General features: G+C 37.5%; 2 protein-coding genes across 4 annotated transcripts in view; one reads left to right on the top strand and one right to left on the bottom strand.

Moving 5' to 3' along the window:
• The window catches only part of FHIP1A (FHF complex subunit HOOK interacting protein 1A), a 92875-nt gene extending 82169 nt beyond the window's left edge, over window positions 1-10706 (bottom strand). The window contains exons 1-3 of one of the 2 annotated variants that reach the window (XM_039346427.1): window positions 10569-10706; window positions 8768-8835; window positions 1148-1265 (exon numbers count right to left, since the gene is read on the bottom strand). The gene's annotated coding sequence lies outside the window, so the exon portion shown is untranslated. The remainder of the gene's footprint in view (window positions 1-1147; window positions 1266-8767; window positions 8836-10568) is intronic. The other variant, XM_039346426.1, reaches the window with a different exon arrangement.
• An 11-nt stretch (window positions 10707-10717) lies between these two features.
• The window catches only part of SH3D19 (SH3 domain containing 19), a 66775-nt gene continuing 53425 nt past the window's right edge, over window positions 10718-24067 (top strand). Inside the window, exon 1 of one of the 2 annotated variants that reach the window (XM_039346417.1) lies at window positions 10718-10945. In XM_039346417.1, the coding sequence (XP_039202351.1) occupies window positions 10855-10945 (91 nt within the window). In that variant the 5' untranslated portion in view covers window positions 10718-10854. The remainder of the gene's footprint in view (window positions 10946-24067) is intronic. The other variant, XM_039346419.1, reaches the window with a different exon arrangement.

Raw genomic sequence — 24067 nt, 5'->3', positions numbered from 1 at the left:
CTTCTTTTTTTCTCCCCATTTTACTCATTTTAAATAATGAATTTCTCTTTATTTAATTGATATTTTACAGTGCTTTTGAGTTTTAACTACTGAAATTTCTGTTTGAAAAAGTGATGTAATGTTTATATTATCAGAGAATACCTAGGACAGCAGCTTAACGTTACGGTGATAAAAATCAATTTATCTTTTTAAATTGTGCTCAATTTTCATCCAGACTTTTAAGTCAAGTTTACTAGAATCCACAAGAATAAAACCTTAATGCTGCCCACAGATGATATTTCCAAAGTTCTTCAACTTACAGAAATTCCAATTTTTAGGAATATAATTCAGCAACACTTTTTTACTCCTTTTTCCTTTTCTATCAACCTACTTATAATTTTATGAATAATAAATTAAAATGGTATCAGCATAGAACAAGGCCAAACATAATATAATTCCAGCATACAAAAGATGAAATCAAATTCTTGCCACATATTTTCTGAAACAGATTCAAAACATTCATAATATATAAAACTCCAGCACACAGGTTTGCTAAAATGGGATATTACTACTTTAAGATTAACTGCAGGTTTTCTATATCAATAGGAGTACAACTTTACAATTGCATATAAATTTTGTTTGCAAATTTAGAAAAAAATGTAACCTTTTTTATATATTGTCCTGAAATAAAATACAGCTTATAAAACACTTTGTATCATAACAAACCTTCCTCCTAGTAAAGATAGAATGACTTTCATTGGAAGACTGACCTTTCCAGTCAAGTAAATAAGAAAGGACAATTCAGCTACTACATAAAAATAGTGGAGTTTAGTTGTTTTCTGCAGATGTTTCATTAACTGACTAGATAATTAAGCTCAGACAATACCAAGGACTCCACAGTTCAACCCTGAGCTACATATATTTTTTTATATTGGTAATATATAAATAGACCTAGGATCCGTTCCATTCTTCACCCTTTCCATTCCTAACTTTAATTTCCTGGCCAATTTTTCATCATCTAATTGTTGCACCATTCTAAGACTATCTATCTCGAAGCTCACAATAGTAATACCTCAGTAAAGTGAGGGAATGCCTATTCTAAAATTTAGTGGTTACTAAATTCCTCAAAGAAATAATTGAGGCCTCTGATTAAAATTTGTCTACCTACTTTTCATGGCTACTGAAACATCTTGGATCCTCTTTTTTCTTAAATATCACCAAGTAGAACAGGGGTGTCAAATTGGAGGTCCGCTAGCCAGATGCGTCATGCACAGGCCACTTCCACCCTGGATCCGCAAAAGCAAAAAACATTGTGATACATCACGTGATGCGATCGAGTTTGACACCCATGAAGTAGAACATTCCACATTGCATTCTCCTAGCAAGATTGCCTCTTCCTGATTACAACTGCCGGTCCCATCAGGTCTGGTAGAAGAATATATTGCTGCTTTCATCTTTTTTTTTTCTGCCATGGAACCCATCCTGTGGAATATTCTATGGCCTTATCCTTGCTATCCTTCTAGACGTTCCTCAAAACATGACATTGTCAGCAGGGATTTGGACAACTATTACTGTGTTTCCCTGAAAATAAGACAGGGTCTTTTTTTTTGCCTCCAAAAGAGGCACCACGTCTTATTTTCGGGGACCGTCTTACCTCCAGCACTGACAGCCCTGCCCAGCAGGTCCACTTCTGGGGCCAAAGGAGCAGCTTCATTCTGCAGTTGCATTCCGGCCTGCATTTTGCAGTCAGGCCTTTCCGGAAGAGCTATGCAGCGCGGTCCTCAGCTGCAGAGGTCTTGTAGAATGGACCTATGGATTGAATCCATAGCTTGGTTCTTGGCTGCAGAGGCCTTCTGGAAAGGCCTGTGACTGAGAAATGCCAGCCTGGCTGCAGAAGACACCGCAGAAGTGGGCCAGCAAGGAGAGGCCTGGCTGCAAGGTAAGTGGATGCAGGGTGCATGGGGCAGATCCACACCCCTACCCCTGCCCTAGCTTGATTTTTAAGTGTGTGCCTTGCCCCCAATAGGGCTTATTTTTGGGGTAGGGCTTATATTAAGCCCACCCCCAAAAATCAAGCGTGCTTATTTTCAGGGTGGGCCTTACTTTCCGGGAAACATGGTAAGATGACTACATTGAACATAACAATGAAGATGCTTTCTTCTAGCATTTTTAATAACATTGATATTTTAATCATGGAATAGTTTTTAATGTTTGACTCTTTTTAATGGTTTTTTATTGTAGGTCACCCAGAGTCATATTTGTGAAATGGGCATATATATAAATTCCTTATTGATAGTCTTGAATCATCCTAGAATCTATATCTCCTCAGCAGCTGAGACTGCCTAAATTTTTAATACACAAACATACTCAGACTTCTTCTGTCTGTGAAAAACCCTTCTCTCCCCCTCCCCTTTTGTCAAACAAGTACACTTAGTATAGCTAGGAGGTCATGTAATAGGGTAGCAGATGGTGCTTAGCTCCTCCATTCCATAATATAATTTATGAGCCAGAGATCACCAGGCTCATGTAGTAAAATCAATAAGTGTTTAACAAAATATTTTAAAATATATGTTTAATAAATTGCTGTTCAGCAATCTTAAGAAATTATTTTTGCAACACTTTACATGCTTTTAAAATTGATTAGCAGAAAGCTTGATCTAAGTATTAATGCCTTCCCCCCCCCCCGAAAAAGATTTACTTGCAATGTTCAGTCTTGGATTATCCCACCAAGCCATTTATAGTGAACCACTGGGAGAAAGGAGGAAGTCTTGTTATTTACTAGTTTTTCCCCTCTGGAATTGCTAGTTTTTCCTAATTTCTCCACTTTGGATTGCTAATCTTTAATCTACAGGCTAGTTTTCCATCCCAGCAATCACAGTAAAATTCACTGGTTTCCATTTGCAGAAAGCAGATGCAGAAAAGATAAGCTTCTGTTTACCAGCAAACCAAGATCAGTGTGAATGATACGAAGAAGAAAAATTATATGTGACATGTAAGATATGTGTATGATATAAAGTACTGTAGTGGGTATGTATGGTACTTAGCTTTCTAAAATGGTTGTTCTTAATCCTGATCTTCTTGATATGTCAACAAAAATCACTTTAAATAATTAAAAACACTTTTAAAAACCCTTTAGAATCTAAAAGTGGATGTGATAACCACAATAGGTTATTGGTATATCTTTTAAACCAGTAATGATGATGAAGATGATGATGATATCAATTCAGTTGAGTCTGACTTGGCAATTCTATGGGCTAGGTCTCTCCACATCTTCTGATCTTGCAGTTTCTTTGATTGTTTTTTTTTTCCTATGTCTGGTATCAGCTTTGATAATGTCCAACCACCGTTTTCTTTGATGGCCTGGTTTCCTTTTACCATTAACTCTTCCAAACAACTGCTTTCTCCAGTGAATTCCCGCACATGACATGGCCAAAGTAAGTGAGATACAGTTTTCTGATTTTGCCTTTTAGTGCCATGTCTGGTGTTATGCACTCCAGTGCTTGCATTTTAGTCGCTATTGCTGTCCAAAGAACACGCAGGAGCCTTCTCCAGCACCACAGCTCAAACAAGATGATTTCCTTCTTGCTTATTTAAAGTCCTACTTTCACAACTTTAGGTAGCTACAGGGAACACAACAGAGTAAACTAACTTGCATTTGGTTGTCAGCTATGTCCACATCGTTGCTGTGCAATCCTGTGCAAGCTGATGTTTTATTTCTGTGCTTCATTCACATTTTTGAGCTATCTGTGATCTCAGGAAAGTGAATTTTCCCCCACATTCTCTCTCTTCACTGTCAGTTTCTGTTTTGACGTTTCCCTCCCTTACTATGCTCATGAGCTTGGTTTTTTTTTATTTTTACATTCAGAAAGAAGCCAAAAGTCTCACTTTCTTCTTTGATTTTCTTGATCAGATGTTCCAGACCTTCTTTGGTTTTTGAGGGGAGAATTGTATTGTCAGGATATCCTCAGCATATTGAGGATTATTGATGTTTATAACATTCTAAGAGAAAAAACATGGCTAAATTGCTAGATATTTGCACATCACAGAAATTCTAATTTCCTAAACCAGACATGTCAAACTCAAAGCCCGCGGGCCAGATCCAGCCCGTGATGTGTTTACATCCGGCCAGCAAGCAGACTAGTAGGAGGAGGTGATTGAATATGTAATGGGGTGTGTGTGAGCTGAGGCGGCGGCAGCACCAGAGATGCTTGGGGGAGAGTCAGTTGGAGCTGCAGGGCTGCCGGGGCTTGGCGGGGACCCCAGATTCAGTGCACACAGCTCCAGCTGATGAGCGCTGCGTGAAAAGGCCAGCCGGGCAGTGAGTGAACGCATGGGGGAAGAGAGGAGAGGATATAAAAGGAGGGGTTTTGCTGGGAAGGCGGAGGAGTGAGGGGAGGAGAGAAGGTGATAGGGAGATGTTGGTGGGGCAAACCTGAGGGAGAGGAGAGGAGAGGAGAGAGGCTTCTGTGGGGCAAGCCTGAAGGAAAGAAAACTGGTCTTTTGAGGGCAACCATAATGAAATTGAATTTGTCAACCCTGTTCTAAACCATTTCCTAAATCATGAACAATATGCTGGTATATGTGGTCTGATTGCATCCAGTGGCTCCTCCCATAAATATATATAGCTAAGGAAATTCATATATTTTTCTCTGTATACATTTGGTATCTAGACCAGGGATTCAAAAAAGCAGCTCTGGTTTCTTTACGGCATTTTGTTGGGATGTCTCAGATTTATAATGAAACAGTTATATTAAGCTGTATCAGTTTTATGACATGAGACTCTAAAAACTCAATTCCTAGGACTGAAAAATGTGCAAGTATCTTTTCTGGTTCCTGCATAAGAAACCAGTTTAACCAAATCAATTGATTGATTTTAATGGGTTGCTCAAATGATTCAGAACTATTTATCTAATAAATGAAGCAATAATGTTACTTGTTTGGTTGTAGCTTAGCATGTTGTATGAACTCAATGTAAACTTAGTTCTAATAATATATTTATTGTTAAAATTATACATAATTTTATGCAATTATTTTTTCTGCTATATTCCCACCCTTCCATTCCGAATTAAAATTCTCAAATTTGAAATCCTAAGACATTTGTAGAGTGCAAAACTGGAAAGTCTGATATAGGCTTACTAAATTCATGTTAACCATTTTAGGCAAACCAAAGCTTTCCAAGCTTTTCCTCTCACGTTTCTCCTGGGAAATTCTTCCACTTCATATTTGATACCTTACCCTTCTTTGTGAATGATTTCCTAGCAGCATCTAAGCTAATACCGATAGTTTGAATTTCTTTCAGCAAAGTATGATTTGTTTTGTTTGGGTGTCTACATGAGTACATGAAGGCTCAGTGAGAAGCTAGGAATAGGTGTAGGCTTTTCACAGGGTCTAAAGGCAACAGGCAGCTTTGAGGCTTCAAGATGCTTACCCGGATTTAGTACAATGCATGAACCAAATTACCAATGTTTGCTCTTTTATGAAATCCTTTGTTATGAACCCAACCTTGTACAACCTGACCAACTGCACTCAACGTGTAGTTCTCAATGGAACTGCATCTCCATGCAGGGAAGTATGCAGTGGGGTACCCCAAGGCTCTATTTTAGGCCCAGTATTCTTCAACATCTTCATCAATGATTTGGGTGAGGGAATAGATGGGGAACTCATCAATTCTCACTCTGCAGACGACACGAAGATGGCAGGAATAATCAACACCCAAAATATAGGCTTAAGACACAGACAGACTTGAAGATTGGGCACTATCTAACAAAATGAAATTCAGTGGTGAAAAAACTAAAGTTCTACATTTAGACAAAAGAAACCAAATGCACAAGTACAGTATAGGTGGTACCTTGCTCAACAGTAGTAACTGTGAGAGAGATATTGGACTCATAGAGGACAATCACTTGAATATGAGCCAGCAGTATGCTGCAGCTGCCACAAAAGCCAACAGTTCTAGACTGCATTAACAGAGGGATAGAATCAAGATCACATGAAGTGTTGATACTACTTTATAATGCCCTGGTAAGGCCACATTTGGAATACTGCATCCAGTTTTGCTCATCACAATGTAAAAACGATGTTGAGACTCTAGAAAGGTGCAGAGAAGAACAGCAAAGATGATTACGGGACTGGAGGCCAAAACATATAAAGAACAGTTGCTGGAATTGGGTATGTCTAGTTCAGGGGTGTCAAAATGCTGGCCCATGGGCCAGATGCATCATACGGAAAACACACCCACCCCAGCTCCGGCAATGGGGGAAAAGTCGCAATATGTCATGACATGTCACATGACGTGGCGAGTTTGACACCCCTGGTCTAGTTTAATGAAAATGAATAGGGGTGACATGATATCATTGTTCCAATATCTCAGGGGTTGCCACAAAGAAGAGGGAGTCAAGCACCTGAGGAAGGACAAGAAGCAATGGATGGAAACTAATCAAGGAGAAAAGCAACCTAGAACTAAAAAGAAATTTCCTGACAGTTAGAACAATTAATCAGTGGAACAACTTGCCTCCAGAAGCTGTGAATGCTCCAACACTGGAAGTTTTTAAGAAGAAATTGAACAAGCATTTGTCTGAAAAGGCATAGGATTTCCTGCCTGAACAAGGGGTTGGACTAGAAGATCTCCAAAGTCCCTTCCCACTCTGTTATTCTATTCTATTCTATCTGCCTGGAACTATTTGTGAGAATTGAGTTTTACAACTAACCCCATATTGATTTAATAGAGCAACTGAACTCTCCTTGGAACACAAAGACATTGTTAACCTACATGATTTCTACAGAAAGACTGCATGTCAGATATAATCGAGACTTCTATGATTCCATGACACTGGCTCTGTTGAAGCAGTAACAATATTAATCATTTCTTTGAAACATTGGATCAGTACAACTTGGGTGTAAATAGCTATGGTGGATTAATCACGTGATGTCATGCTGACCACATGACCATGGAAATGTCTTTGGACAAGCACCACCCCCTACAATTGGCAATGACTAGCAGAGTAAAATCTGCAGGGACTCCTTTTTTAACCTTATGCATGGAGTTCAGGGTAAATTACTTGTTGCTACTCTAGGACTTAAGACATATTGGGATGGAGCAGTTATATGTTTCTTTATTTCAGTGTTGCAAGATTATCAGAAAAGAAGATTGATAGCCTTCAAGTTGCTTTGGTGTACTAGAAATAGTGACTAGATACAAATCAGATATGTAACTATTTTAAAATCCTCTTCCTGTTACAATCAGTGGAAGATAATTCTTTTATTCTAAGCATAACATGATTTAGTGCAGTGGTTCTCAACCTGTGGGTCGGGACCCCATTTGGGGTCGAACGACCATTTCACGGGGGTCGCCAAACAAGGCTGTCCGCCATTTTTTCCCCTTTTCTTTGGCCACGCCCCTGGCACCCGGTGATGTATAAGTGGTTGGGGGTCACCACAACATGGGGAACTATATTATGGGGTCACGGCATTAGAAAGGTTGAGAACCACTGATTTAGTGTATTATTTAAACCAGGTCATTGTGTATTTGTTCTCTGCATTGACATATTCCACCATATTCCACCATTTTAGTTACTCTTCTGCATACCATTGCAATAATATGTGAAGTTGTTTAGTCATAGCAGGAAGTGTTTAGCTGGTATGGAGGTCTTTGGGTAAATCCTGTTTTCCCTAAAGCAAGTTTCTATATAGGATTATGCCCCAAAGTATTATTTTGTATTACCTGTTTGGGCTTGTCATATGCAGCCCTCTGCACAAAACTGCATTAAGTCAGTTTTTTTCCTTTGAATCTTGTTTCTAAAAATGTAATCTTTCTGTAATTCCAGATTCTTTCAATATTTGTATCTATTAGGCTTAAGTTTAGATTTCTTAGTATTATTTTGGGAATGTAAGCAAAGCTTGTCCACATATTTGCTTAACCTATCGTAGTTTCTTGGGCTTGATAACTCTTACATAAAACTGTGTATAATAATGACACTAATGTGATGCATTTCCTGTGCTTTTTCTAATTAGCTTTAAATGTTATTTAGTGCAGATGAGTAAATCTGTTGCCTCTTTTATAATTTAAGAAAGGCAGTATAGTACATTGGATAACATATTGGATTAGGACTACAGAGTCCACATTCACCCATGGTGACTTTGGATGAATTATGCTCTCTCTCAGGCCAATCTGCCATAAAATTGCTGTTACAGGCAACTTGAGGGAGGAGTGTACATTCATTATCCTGAACTCCTGATAAAAGATAGGATATAAATTCAGTCAATTGATATTTGCTACCAAAGGTAGAATTACATACTGCATTCTCATACTGCATTAAGCCAATATTTTTAAACTATGCTTTGTTAAACTACCCTTGACTGGGTTCACTCTACATAAGTCATGATTTACTTAGCCACAATGCGTTGAAATTGATTTGGTTGAATTCATACATCAGTTGCATCTTATTCACTATAGTTATTCAGAGATTAATACAATGTGTGATGCAACTAATCTCTTTCTTGTGATGCTTTCCTAAAAGTAGGAATCTTAATATTCTTCCAGAACGTTTTTCAAGTATAGAAATATTGATCTCGAGAACAGAAGGTATAATGAATGTATCAGGATTCTCATGCTGCTTATCTGAGCAGAGGCAAATATCGGTTTACAACTCTTATCGCAGATGAAAAATGTAGGAAATACTCTTCTGGTAACTTTGTGGCACAGTTTGCAATTTGTACAACAATTGCCTGATAGAAACTATATATTAGTTAATCAGCCAGTGTTTCAGTGGCAACAGGTGATCACGCATACCAGTTTGTAAGACAGTAGCCATCTTGATTAATATACCGGGCATCATTGTTTGCAGCTTCTTTTTTTTCCTGAAAGAAAAAAATATATGCAGTGATCAGTCAAAGTAGAAGCCACAATAGACAGGTTTTATCTTCCCATCTCTTTGGAAAGAGTGAACATACTATTTTTGAATATATTTTTTGCATTATGCAGACATGAAGTCTATTTGGTTTGTGCTTAGTACTGTGAAACTAGCCAACTGTGGTTTGCTCATCAGTGGCTAAGCAAATTATAGCTTAGCACAACATATCAGCTCTTCTATGCACACCTAGATTTACGGAATCTATAAAAAGGTTTGTTTCCATAAAAAAATTGGGTGTGGAAAGGGCATACTAGATATCTCCATCTGTGTTCAAGCAGAACATACGAAGTTGAGAGTGCCAGTAAGACACCGATAACTTTCTACTAACTGAAAGGTCAGGTCAGGGTAATTGATGTGTCCTTCCAGGTTCTCAGTCCTTGGAAAAGTGAGGTCCATATAACTGTATTCATTTTTAAATACAAAATTACTTTATACTAAAGAATAGCATTAATTACAAAGCACAGAATCATAATTATATTATAATCAGATCATCTTTCATATGACTGGTTATAAATCTTTGTTATAAACTGGCTATAAACTATTAATAACAACTTTGGTTGACAGAATTTATTTTTTTTAATTGTGCACAACATAGTTTGAAATCTTTCTGGCATTTCCTTTTATTAAGTAAATTGTGATTTGCAGGAGAGAACTAAGGAGAAACTTCCTGACAGTGAAGACAATTAACTAGTGGAACAGCTTGCCTCCAAAAATCATGGGTGTTCCATCACTGGAGATTTTTTAGAAGAGGCTAGATAGTCACTTGTCTGAGATGGTATAGGTTCTCCTGCTTGAGTGGGGGGCTGGACTAGAAGACCTCCAAGGTCCCTTCCAGCTCTATTCTATTCTAAACTATGCTTAGTTTTCATTTCTTATTTTATATGACATGATAGTAATTTACTACATTAGTCTGCTCTTCCCTGGCAGTCTTTTCATATTAAAACTAAAGGTTCCATTATTGCTGATAGAACTGCATATTGTTTTTTGATTCATGATAAACTACTCTATAATTTTGCTATGGAATTTTTCCCCCTGTATTATAAACATAATGTGGAGACAAGCCCCACCCGTTTTTAATAATCAGTATTTTTAAACACAGTGGATAACTTGACCCTTGCATTCATGTATCTCTTATCAGTGGGTTTTGCCACTGTCTTTTGCCACTGCCCATCACATCCATGGGATATGGGGTTAGCGAAGATGGGTATAATACAGCAGGCCTGAAGCACAAGGTTTTTTTTTTTAATAATGACAAACCTCCCTGTCTGCCTTATCTTTGTTCAACTATGCAATGCAAAACGCAAAGGGGTGCACTGGCTTCTCAAGTAAATCTGCGTCACGCGTCGCTGCTTGCGTTGCAAAATCTCGAAAGTGTGAGAAAATGCCCCTGGCAGAGCTCCAGCGAAAGGAAAAGCAAGTCCTGGAGTCCAAGGAATGGTCTTGGGCTTACAGAAAGCATCTCTCGCTCGCTGCGCCCACCCCCTCCTTGAGCCAAGCGTCTGATGGTACTCCGCCCTTTCGCTTCCCACCGCAGGCGGAGGTCGCTTCGTCCCCTCGCATTCCTGAGCTGCGATTGTTCCTTGCTGCTCCACACTACCGTCCCCCCCCCCCCGCTTTTGTTTTACTATCAGGCGAGAGTCTCGCTTCCTGTTGATACTGGAACGGGCAGGGAAACGCCACCTTCGCTCACTTGTCCCTTTATCTGCCTTCCGTAGCTGGAGTCGTCCCTCGTTTCCTTAAAGTCCCGGAGCTCGTTCGGGACGGAACCGTAAAAGGCCTGGACTGCAGCTAGGCGAGACGGAAGGGAGGGAGGGAGGAGAAAGCAAAGGGGCCGCGTCGAAACTGGGACTCCCCGCCCACTCCGGCGGTAGCGTCAGGTGCAGGTCTGGACAAAGGGGAGCCCAGAGTCTGCCTAACCGCAATGGTGGACGCCGCTGCCTGAAGGCCGCCTTTGTCCCTGGCGCCGATGGCTGAAGCCTGGCGTTTAGAAGAAGACGAGGAGGAGCGGAAAGAGGTCGCCAGAAGGCACCGGAGAGCGCTTTTGAATCCGGCGACAGGTAAGCCGAGGAGGCGAGAGTGCCATGCCGGCGGCGCTGGCAGGCGAGACGGAACTTCGCCGGAGAACTCTGCCCGCGCTGCCTGGTTAGCCGAAGGAGGGGGCGCATGCCAGGCGAAACCGAGTGCCGCTGCATTTGAGATCAAGACTTCAACCCAGGCGGAGAGCTCTCCATGTCGCCACTCTGGGTTGGGATGCGTGTGTGTGTGCCAGAATGCCCTGTTTATTGAATAAATCTTCTGGAGGGGCTTAATGAATCTATCTTGATTCCACAGAGCTGCTTTTATATCTGCATTTAATTTTCTCCATAGCGCAATATCGTACGCACAGCGTAGGTAACTGAATATCGCTGTTGTGTCTCATGGGTCTCAGTTACAGTTATTCCGTCCATGCCACAGCACTGATATAGCTTGGACACTGTCAGAAGGAAACGTGGAGGTCTTTGGATTTTTCCTTTATTCTGTAAATAAGTTTTACCAGTTCCTGTTTGAACAAGAAAGGGATGGATTTCTGAATGGATTAAAAAGCTTATCAGTACAGCATTATAATGCTGTGGTAACAACTGCCAGTTGTCATGTATCTTTGGTATTGTTTGGATTTAGTGCATTTTTTGAATCTACTCAGAATTGGTTGGAAACTTATTTTATGGTGGTTTCAGTAAACCTTGGTTAAAGAAACTATGGCTTAGTGTGAAGTGTAAATCCAGTGAATGATGTCCAGAGTCCTTTATTTATTCTGGAAATGGGTTAGTGGAAAAAGCAAACTGCTACCTTTCTTTACAATCTTTTTGTATCTCACAATGAATTTGTTGGGTAAAAGGGTGCAAGGTTCAAAGTTTAACATTTCTGACCATGAAGTGATTATTCTCTCTCTCTCTCTCTCTCTCTCTCTCTCTCCCCCTCCCTCCCTCCCTCATGATAGGACATTTTATAAAAGCATATTTTTCTAAAAAGAAGAGGAATGATAGCTTCTTGGTAGACATGAATCTTAGTGCAACAAGTGTCATAATTTAGTTCCTCAGTGATCTCCTGGGAGGATTGGGAAATACTCAGTTTGAATTGATGGAAGCATTGCCAGTTGATTATGGATAATAATGAGCAATATAAGTCAATGCTTTAGCTTAGTTTAAGGAAGCTTTTAAAATTCCTGTGGAACACAATACTTATCAAGTTTTTTTAAAAAGGGAGGGAACACTGAATGACCATCTCCTTTGAAACTTGGCATACTTTAAACTTGACTTGGACTGCTTACTTTGCCAACTTCCTGAATTATCAGCCGAGTCATTATGTTTGCAAAGCACTAAAAGGTTCTGTGTTAAAGTACTATTTTCTTTTCTTACCCTTTGACTGAAAGTTTACTAATCCGTTATCCTCACACATTATCCTCCTATTCAATTGAATAGGAGCTGTGGAATTTCACAAGCAGGTATAGGAGCCATGGAATTCCGCAAGATATTGCATGCTATTTAATTGTCATATATTCAGTTGCATTTGAGGCATTTTATTTTGTTTTATACATATTACATCCTCCTTGCAGATATGTATGACATACAGGTAAATGTCACTTAGCATCCATTTATTCGGCAGCTGTTAATGTTAAAATGGTGCTGAATGAGGAGTACTTATTATGGGTCCTCATAATTTTGGCTGTTGCAGTCCTACACAGTCTCATGATCACAATTTGTAACCTTCACTGCTGGCTTAACAAGCAAAGACATTGGGGAAGCTGGCAGGAGGTCACAAATGGCGATAACATGATTGACGGATGCTGCAACCATGTGGAATTCAATTAACAATGGCAGCTGGAACTGCCAGAATATATCTGGAGGATATCTGGAGTAAAATAAGATATTAGGTGGCATTATGTTATTATGGGATAGACTTTGTCTATATTTGGGATCTGGTTGTGTGTGTTTAAGTAGTCATATATTAACTGGTGTAATATTTACTTTTGATAAAAAAAAGTTGCATTGTAAAAATGGAAGAGGAGATTAGATAGGGAAAAAGGCTGCAGTTTGTGGTGCTGATCTCTCCACTATAATTTAAGATCGACTTCTCTGGTAGTCTTGTTAGGTCTCAATTTGCTGTTAATAAGTGCCAGGTCTGGATATGGAACTGAAGCTATATTGATTGCTCTCATGCACAACTATGGTAATTGCTCTCATGCACAACTATGGTATCCTTCTAAACTGTTTAAGAGAGTTAGGAATTGAAGATATTGGATTACAGTGTTACTTCTTACAGAGTGGGTAATTCAAAATAATATTAGCCAGGGCAGAATATCATATCCCTGGTGACTGCCATTGGGTATCCTGTTCTTTTCCCCATTTTATGTAATATATATAAATGGTACCCCTGGAATACAGTAGATTGTTGGTTCAGATGAAACAGCATCAATATATGGATGACATGTAATTGTAGATTATAACTATGAACTGAACAGGAGATGCAGTTGATGCTCTATTGTTTGTAAGGGTCTGGATAGAGTGAGCCAAGGTGAATCCCAGCAAGTCTCACTTGCTTTTAATCTAGAAGCCAGTTGTGGCCCCAAATATATATGGAGACTCTAGACCATAACACACATATTCTTTATTTGTCAATTAAACCAGGGCAACACTTCAGTGGTGGGATTCAAATACCCGAACAACCAGTTCTCTGCGTGGACAGCACTTCCAGTGGGCCATTCTATGCCTGGGAGGCCTCGCTGGCTCATAATGGACTTTCGGAATGGCGTCCACACACTGGGTCTGGGAGGCTTCCCCAGCTCAGAATGGACTTCCAGAAGTGGCATCCGTGCACTTCCGGCGGTCTGTTCTGGGCCTTGCGAAAAAGGGCTAGGCCAGAGCATCAGCTGATTCATCGACGTCAACAAAAAATTAGCTACCGGTTCTACCGAACTGGTACAAACCGGCTGAATCCCACCACTGCAACACTCTTTTTTTTTGTAAGACTTTTATTGATTTTTTACAATAATAACTTTAGTACAGCGTGTTGGCTTGGTTCATGAATTTTTTTTACAATCAATAATAGTTAATTAACAATAATAATTCATTTATATATTTTCTTAATTAGTATATCAACTGATAATATATTTCCTTGAGCCTCTCTTCTCCCAATAGTATTCTTCTTCAGCATTAAATATAATTTTTGATATTTGATATTTTCCATATATAAATGTTTAAATAAAAACATTTTCTTCTATATTTATACCAACAATAATAGCGTCCACATATAGCATTTTTTTTCTTATCAACTTATGTTATTTTCGTAAAAGTCATCTTACTGATTCACCATATATCTTATTTTTGTAAATCTAAGATCAATTTCTCCGTAATATTCAAACAATTCTTATCAATCATAATTTTCTCAGTAATTAACATCTAAATATCCAAATTTTTCACTTAAATATATCATCCCAGTATTTTCATATTTCATATATTATAGATACTATACTACTTATCTATCATAACATCTACTTATAACATCTTTTCTAATCAATTTATATTTCACTTCTGTTTGTAAAAATTGATTGAATCACTATATATCCTTTTTTAAAAGTTCTTATAAAGCCTAATTTCCCCTCAATATTTCAATCATTCCTTAATCCTAAATCTTTTCAAACTTAATTTATCTTTACAGTTCAAACTTTTCCTTCACTTTCATCATCCCAATATTTTTACATTTTGAATCTTATCAAAAAATACCATATTACTTATATCTCTTATTCCACTTATTCTAAAGCCCCTTTATAGCCAAAGTTATATGTTTTTTTAGTTATACTCAGACAAGTGTTTGCTCGTATAATATTCCATCTGGTAGGGCAAGTCAAGTCTCTTAAGCCTGTCTCTAATCTTCTTCCTTTGCCAAATTGTTTTCCAAATTAATATTTTCGACTTGTCAAACAGTTCTTGTATTTTTGTAGTTGTTGTTAGGCATAGAGGATACATAATACGTAAGATGTATGCTTTTTGTCTCCCAAACAGTGATTCTCCTAGCAGTGTCCATTTTGTTAAGTCTTCTTTCTTCTCCGGTTTATTTTGACGTTCTAATCCATAAGATATCTTTTCCATATTTATTGTTGTATCCAAATGTTGTGAGTTTTTTCTTGTTTGTATTAAGTTATGATTCCCTTCATTTATGACTTCGCCAATTAAGTCATTTTTTTCTAGTTAACATTCTGTTATCTGATTTGTTTGTTCATTCTTTACCATCATTCTTTGAATGTTTTTTATTGTAAATTTAAATTAGAAGTATATTCATTTATGTTATCAAAGTTATGCTTAATCTCCTCATGGAGATTATCTGTCGTAGCATTGCATAAATTTCTTCTTGGAAAGTATTTGCCTTGTCTTGAAATGTTGCTTCTAGAGTCTTTGATCTTTCAGGCTGAGTCCTTCAGGAGTAGATATTAAGTGTGGTTTTCTATCATGTTGTCTCCCCCTTTCAAGTAATCTGTCATAAGTGCCATAGTCTCTGTAGTTAGCCTTGTCAAGCTGGCCAAAACTCAAAATCCAAACAGTCTAATTTTGTATAGTTCTTGTCTTTATATATAATTTTTATAATCCACTGTATTTTCAGTTGTCAAGGTTTGAGTAAAATCAATGTTTTATAACAATTCTGTCTTTCAGGAGTCAATTGGCCACCAGTCAGAATTGCAATTCAATATGTTTAAATCCTTCCTGTAACTTCCCCTCTGAAAGATTAGTTGTAGATCAAAGTTTTTCTTTTTCTATAAACTCCACTCCAATACTCTTCATCTGACACCAGCCCTGAAGACAACTTGAAAATTTCATGCACTGGTCCATATGCTACGGAACAGTATATTACCTATACTGTGGATGCTCCATTAGCTACCAGTATATTTCTGGTAAAGATGTTGGTCATTATCTATAAAGCTGTAAGTGATGCTTCTAAGTTTGTGACTCATTTTGAATTTTCAGGATCTTTGCGTAAATATGATGTAATGTGGTTTATATTCTACACAAGTCAAAAAACTAGATAAAGAGAATCCAATTAAACAAATGAATCAAAACATTAGATTGATTGATTGATTGAGGAAAATGAAACATTGAACATTGAAAAGGGTTCACAAATTTTTAAGCACCACTGTATGTTATTTGCATCCAGGAAACTCAAGGCCGTCTCTTTCAGAGGAAATCTACTTGTCCTGTTCAATCAGAGACATGCTCTAAGTTCACCTTCCAGGAAATTTAAAGGGTGGAAGCAAGCCTAGAAGCAAGTTTTTTTTCAGCAGAGCCCTTTCCCTTCCCCCCACTCCACTTTATGGAATATGCTTACCCAGAAATTTATACAGTCCCTGCCTGGAAGGCCATGAAATCTCAGTATGTGAAGTATAGAGTTGCAGCATAATCCATTTTATCCCTTAGGTGTTTTAATGATGATTTTTAATTCATGTTATACTTTTACTATTTTCCCATATAAGTTTATTATATGGGCTACAAAATTTAATATATCAAATTATGGGTTCAAACTAATGTGAATGTGTGCAACAAGTAGCTATCTTCATTGTCGTTGTGCACCTACTTTTGTTAAATCGCACATGCTTTTTTTCAAAATGTCAGAAATGCGTGTTTTAATATGTAATCAAATGCTGGGTACATAGTTTTACATTTTAGTAGACATTTGAATTCATTGTTTCTTATTTTCCCGTTTCACTACTTTGAATTTACAATTGACCACATTCCCCAGTAGTCAGTGAGCATGTATGCATTGATTATATGAAAAGCAAAAGATTATCCCTATGACTTTTCTTTAGGCAAAAGAAGTCAGTAGGAAGAATGTGTTCAAGTCAGCTGTTCTGGCTCACGTACTGTTGGAATAAATTAGGAATGGTAACAGAGGCTCTTTGACTATTATCTATCGCTGTTTGTCCTTGGAAATGAACCAACACCACTAAGCACAATGCTGTTTTAATTTTACAGAAAAGTACTTGTCTGTTGGTATTTGTACCAAAGGACACATGGAGATACAAAGAAGTTGCAGTTTTTCACTAACTGTAAAAACGTGATCTGTAATAATATAATAAAGCAAGCTTCTTAATAGAGAATGAAAAATTATGTTTTAAAAAATCGAAAGTTTCTTTTTCTGGAATAGTCAAATAAGTAAAAATTGAAATAGACAAATTGAAACTGTAAATTCCAGTTGTTGTTTTAAGAATATGATGAGATTTGACATTCATATTTATGTAGATATTTATGTCAGAAAGCCTATGATGAAAACAAGTAAATGCACACAAGAGTTTAGCAAAAGTTTAGCAAAATCATTGTATAAATACATTCAATTCCTTATGTTCCTTTCTGTAACTTTGCAAGAATAAAGTGATAACCATGAACCTAACACAGACAAAAAAATTATTACAGTTAAGATTCCAATATAATTTTGTACACTGATTAATATTTGTTTCATTATAAACTTTAATTTAATTTAAGATAGTTTAGGGTAGTCAGATCAGTAAATTCTAAACTTTTGGCTAATAAGCACATTTGGAATTTGGAGAAATGGTATAATCATCATGAAAAGTGGTTGTTCTGGTGCCATTCATGAACATTCATTTCAGAAAAATGCATACAAGCTAAAAAAATGTATATCTGAGTCCATTTATTTGAACAGGGTTTTTTTCTTTCATTGACATCTCTTGGTCAACTTTGTTTTTCTTTTACATTTTTAGCATGTAAAATCCATGCATATTTTACTCTTCACACATAAGAGCCAGTTACTCCAGTAGTTTCTCTTAGCATTCAGACAAGAATGCTTGAGAGGAATGAGTGTGGACACTGTAGTTTATTCCTAGCTAAAAGATTTGGGAGTGCCCAGTTTATAGGCTCTGAGTGGATTGATGCAACACATTAAGTAATAGTTTGCTTAACCGTGGCTTATAAAATTTGTCATAAATGGATGTAGTCACACAACACCATTAGCCATAAACATCATTAGGTCAATTCAGTGAATAAAATCAAGAGACTCTATTAAGGCTTATTACAGTGTGGGTGGGGTTTGTGCTCTCACCCTGAATTGTATAAGTCATTTTCAGTTATTTGGGCAGCTATATAAATTTGATTAATAAAATAAATAAACAAGAATGTAAGTGCTTCAAATCACATTGAATGTGTATCAGATATGAGTTTGAATGACTTAGTTTACATAATACTAAATTATAATCAGATGGTGGTGTTCCTTTGGCTTGCCTTTGTGGCAAATCAAACTATTATCTTTAATTTGACAAATCGGAATTTATTGATTAAATTTATATGCTTTCCATCTCACTCTGAAAAGTGACTCTACTGTATTTAAGATTACATGCAAATCTGCATGTAAATTGAAAATAACTTCTGATAATAAATCATGTGGAAGACCATGTCTGCGACATTGGTATGGAATTAGATACTCTAATTTTAGGTTATAAATACCCAGTGCTTTTTTTGTAAAAAAAAAAAAAAAAAAAAAAAGTGCCGGAACTCATACATGTCACACAACCCGCCTTGCCTACCCTACAAGGTTCCATCCCAAAAAGGTGCCGGAACTCCGTTCTGGCGTTCTATGACAAAAAAAGCCCTGTAAATACCTCTTTCTGAGTTTGCATTCTTTATCCAGGATTCTTGGTTTTCATTATCACACTGTATCTTGAGTGAGTATTTTAAAACTATAAAATATAGCATTGTTCATTGTAAAAAACATACATCTTGGTATCTTGGGCTCCTTCCCATTTTTATGCTCTGCAAATTCCTGTATTATTGATCTGTATAAGTTCTATATCACCCTAAGAACTGCTTTGTTAGTGATTCCATAGCTTCAAACAAAGTTTCTGGAAATTATTTAGGTGTAAAAAAATTTTCTTAAACCCCATCCTGTCATTACCAAACTGTTAAATCATGGACAGGCAGACCCTTCCTTCCTTCCTTCCTTCCTTCCTTCCTTCCTTCCTTCCTTCCTGCCTGCCTGCCTGCCTGCCTGCCTGCCTGCCTGCCTGCCTGCCTTCCTTCCTTCCTTCCTTCCTTCCTTCCTTCCTTCCTTCCTTCCTTCCTTCCTTCCTTCCTTCGATTTTCTCATGGATAAGTTATTGAAGCCATTTGTTGATTGGGGAAAGAGCTCTGGCAAAGTAACAGTGGGTGAATAAAGCTATTCTTTTCTAATTATCCCTCTCCTCTCCTCTTTCTTACAACTCTGTTTCTTGTTTCTTTTTTCACCTAAAGTTATATGAAGGAAGAGACCTTAAAGATCTTAACTGATCTTTTATAAAATTTGAAATTTGACACAGGTTTTTTAAATTAGCCTGAGGAGCATTACATTTGTCCCTCCTGCTGAAAGCTATATATTGGAAATAAATGTTGAGTTTCCCCCTAATTATTGTTCTGTTACTTGACTTGTATGTTGGAAGTCAGCACAAATAAGACCATTCTCTATATAAACATCAATGAAACAGAAATAAATTGTACTGATAAAAGTACTGCAAGAAGATGACTAGAAACAATTATTTACATAAGAAGATAGTATATGTGTTTGGAAACCATATGGAAAGAAAATAAATCTCATGTTGGATTATATATGAATAATGTATTTTACCTAGAAAAATCATTGGTACTACAAATGGCTAAAAGTTTATTGGGTTATAATTGAAGTTAAAAATAACAGATCAAATAAGCTATTTGCTTTCTTCTATTTTTTCTAAACTAATTTTTGGTGACCGGTGGCTGCATTTTGGAAAGTTATGGTCACTGTGGGTGGGATGCAAATCAAATTAAAACACTTATAAAATGATACAAAACATGCTAACATCGGAAATATTAAAAGAGATCTTTGAAGAGGGAAGCCAGAAATCAGTAACGACAATATCAACAATCAGTAATGATGTCTGCTTCTATGGATAGTAAAAAACATAAAGATAAATAGTAAGAAAGAAAATAGCAAAAAGAAAGAAAAGAAAAAATATAAATAATCTGCTTCTTTACAACAAAATATGTACCTATATTCTCTCATATATCTCTCTTATGAACATAATGTTATATTGGGAGCTTCTTTAACCTGTTTATAGTATATATTGTGTATGTGATCAAATGACAGAGTTATATTTGTGCTAAAACAGAATGTGGCTTGTTTTTGTACAAAAACAAGCAAGATATAAGTGTAAAACTGTGATTAGATTTATACTTTGTGTCATAGAATGAGTATGGTTTATTGAAGCCACAGTTAAATATAATTCCAGATAGTCCTCAACTTACAATTGGGACCAGAATGTCCATTGCTAAGCAAAGTGATTGTTAAGGAAATCATGCCCAATTTTACAACCTTTTTTACCACGGCTGTTAAGTAAATCACTGCAGTTGTTAAGAGAATCACAGTCGTTAAATGAATCCAGCTTTTCCAATTGACTTTGCAGTCGGAAGTTGGCTGAGGTGGTTACAAATGGTGATCAGATGATCCCAGGATGCTGCAACCATCCTAAATACACGCTGGTTGAAAAGCATCTGAATTTTGAACATATGACTAGGGTAATACTGTGATGGTTGTTAAGTGCAAGAACTAGTCATAAGTCACTTTTTTCAGTGCTTTTGTAAATTTGAACCATGACTAAATGCATGTTTGTAAGTCAAGGACAATTCGTATTCAATATGCTGTAACTAAGAAAAACAATATCAAATTATGGCTTAATACTGGGGTCCTTAAATATGACGCTCACGGATACCAGTGTGATATGTGTCACTTTTCTTATCCTTGGAACTTCCCATCCCATCCAACTTTTTTCTTTTTTGTTTAGACTATGGCAACCATTTTGTGACGGGCAAGCAACCTTTACAATAACTGCTATAGCTTCCATACTAAACTTTTGAAATTTCATATTAGCTCATTGAACTTGGATACATTCTTACAAATAATATTACTGCTAATGTAGTCTTTTGACAAACAAAATCTGGAAAAATATTTTAAATGCCTAATACCAGTTTCATATTTTGAGTCTTTTTTCCTAACTTTTTCTAGTAACTCCTCCCCGTGTGTTCCACCAAGTTGTGGAACTAAGAAAGCTAACATACTTTACTTTCACTAATAATCCTTTTAAACTAGAATAAAATGGTTCTTTAAAAAATAACCTTTTTATTGAAAATATGATTAGTACTTATCAGTCTTTTAAAAAAGTTTCTTACTTTAAAATATTTGCTATCATTTTGGGACGATGTTTTAAGCAGTAAATCATAGGTGTCAAATTTACGATGTCACATGACGTCACGTGACGTATCAGAACTTTTTCCCCATTTCCGGCAATGGGGTGGGCACGGTTTCCTCATGACACGTCTGGCCCGCGGGCCGGCAGTTTGACTCCCCTGCAGTAAATTATGCAGGTCCAGCTAAACTATTTCAAAATTTCAGATTAGCTGATTGGCCAGAAAAATTGGAGACTTAGCATGAAATCAGTTTCTAGTCACTGTTGCTTAACAGCATGTTTCCTATACAGGTAGTCCTTGACTTATGACCATAATTGAGTCCAAAATTTCTATTGGTAAACAACACATTTGTTAAGTGAGTTTTGACCCATTTTACGACCTTTCTTGCCACAGTTGTTAAGTGAATCACTGTAGTTGCTTGGTTAGTAACATGGTTGTTAAGTGAATCTGGCTTCCCCATTGACTTTGCTTGTCAGAAGGTTGCAAAAGGTTATCCCATGACCTCAGTACACCGCAACTGTCATCTGAATTTTGATCATGGAGCCATGGGGATGCTGCAATGGTTGTAAGGGTGAAAAATGGTCATAAGTCACTTTTTTCAGTGCATTGTAACTTTGAATGGTCACTACATGAACTGTTCTAAGTCGAGGACTATCTGTAATGGCAGGCATGTCATAGGCATATGTATGTATTCTACTTTCTCTTTTCTGTGTTGGAAGTGTGAGAGGCAATGCATTCTGGAAAGTATATTGGATTTAAAATTTCCAATGTTTGAAACAAAAGCTTATGCAAATATGTCGTGTCAAAAGTACATTGACACAGCATGATATTAAGAGCAATAAGAAAGCACATTGTAAAGTTCCCTCCAGGAAAGATTTTGTGCAAAGTTGCCAAGTAACTTATCCTTGATATACTGTTCATATTCTGGCTTTCAAAATCCAAGATACTTAATAGTTTAAAATAGCTTTGGTCCTGCTGGATGCAGAGATTCAACATTCTTCCATATATGGTAATTGAAATAACTTAATTGTAGATAAATGATAAGCAATGCAGTTGTTAAGTGAGTCGTGCCAATTTTACAGCCTTTTTTATCATTGTTGTTAAGAAAATTACTGCAGTTGTTAAGTGACTCAGGTAGTCATTAATAAAATTTGGCTTCTCTCATTGACTTTGCCTGTTGAAAGTGCTCAGAGGAGATTGAAAATGGCAATCTGAGATGCTACAATCATCATAAATATATGTTGGTTGCCAAAGGCCCAATTTTTGATCACATGACTACACAAACACTGCAAAAGTTGTTAAGTACAAGGACTGGATTATAAGTCACTTTTTTCAGTACTGTTGTAATCAGTACTAAAAATACAAATATTTGTATTCAAATAATTTAACAACCGGTTCTCAGAACAGAACCCTTTAAGACAGCGGTTCTCAACCTATGGGTCGCGACCCCATTTGGGGTCGATCGACCATTTCACGGGGGTCGTCAAGCAAGGCTGTCTGCTATTTTTTCCCCTTTTCTGGCGGGTGCCTTACCTCTCTGGGTCTGAGCCAGCTGGTGGCCCAACCGGTGATCGGCCTGCTCTATCTCTGCCGCTTGCCAGCTACGCCTCGGCCAGCGCAGGGGGCGGCACCACACATGTGCGGCGCTCCCAGGCAGGGAAAGTTCTCAACTTACGACCGGTTGGGTAGTCCTTAACTTAACAACCATTTAGTCCTTGACTTATGACCAGTTTAGTCCTCGACTTATGACCGGTTGGGGGTCGCGGCATTAAAAAGGTTGAGAACCACTGCTTTAAGAGCTTTTCCACTCATCATTAGTTGCGCTCTATACAGCTAGACAGGAAAAAGTTCCAGAGCCACAAATCCTGCTAATACTTGGTGGCCTTGCCCCCTCTCCCATATGCACCAATCAGGAAACTAGAGAGATGAAGCATCTATTCCTAAAATTACCTCTGAGAAGCACCACCCAGTTTTCACCTGAGTGACATGATCGAAGGCGCTGCGTCTCCATTTGGTTTCCATCGCTCCTCTCTTGGACTTTTGGGGAGGGTTTTTTCCCCGCCTGGAAGGAAGTTGAACGAAAACCAGATGTGTTCTGGAAAACACAGGTTTATCATAACCGATTTGCCGAACTCAATAAAAAATTAGATATCAGTTCTGCCGAGCCAGTGCGAACCAGCTGAATCCTACCACTGGTTGTAACTCTGAAAAATGGTTAAATGAATGATTGTTAGTCAAGGACTATCAGTAAAAGCATCGTAAACAATAATGATAATGAAAGAGCTAAATCTGGGAGCGTGGAAACAAATGGTTCTGAGGATAAACAGAACCAATACATAAATACTGAGTGGATCTGTCTTGATTTCAAGGTAAGAGAATGGCCAAATTTTATTGACCTAAAAACTCAGGTTAAAAAGGGCTAGGATTTAAACCTTTACCCCAGTGTATATATAAAGACTGATTTGTGCTTTGTTCAATAGGCAAATCTTCTGTGCATGTTTGGCTTCTGACTTGTCTGCAATAAAATAACTTGGCTAGCATGTTATGACTCTGATCTTCTGTTCTAAGCAAGTTCTTGAATATGGTGTGAAACATCTGGAGAAACAAGATTTAATTCCGTGCATTTACAGCTTGCATTCTTCTAATTTTTTGATGAGGCAGAAAACAAATTTAGATCATGTTCTTAGTATACCATAGTAAAATGATCATTTTCTTTTCTTATGAAGGGATAAAATTAGAGACCTATGCAACAAAGAATTACAACTAATACTGTGTTTCCCCCAAAATAAGATCGGGTCTTATAATAATTTTTGCTCAGTGATTAGGGCTTATTTTCAGGTGATGTCTTATTTTTTTCATGTACAGCAGACATGTCAAACACAATGCCCGCAGACTGTATCCAGCCCACAATGGGCCCATATCTAGCTCGCGGGGCTGCCCTGGAGATGG

Source organism: Crotalus tigris, unplaced genomic scaffold (assembly GCF_016545835.1).
Source record: "Crotalus tigris isolate CLP2741 ecotype Arizona unplaced genomic scaffold, ASM1654583v1 scf7180000017994.786943, whole genome shotgun sequence".
Lineage (NCBI taxonomy): Eukaryota > Metazoa > Chordata > Lepidosauria > Squamata > Viperidae > Crotalus > Crotalus tigris.
Note: the sequence above shows the minus strand (reverse complement) of the source record. Positions and strands in the feature narration are given on the sequence as shown.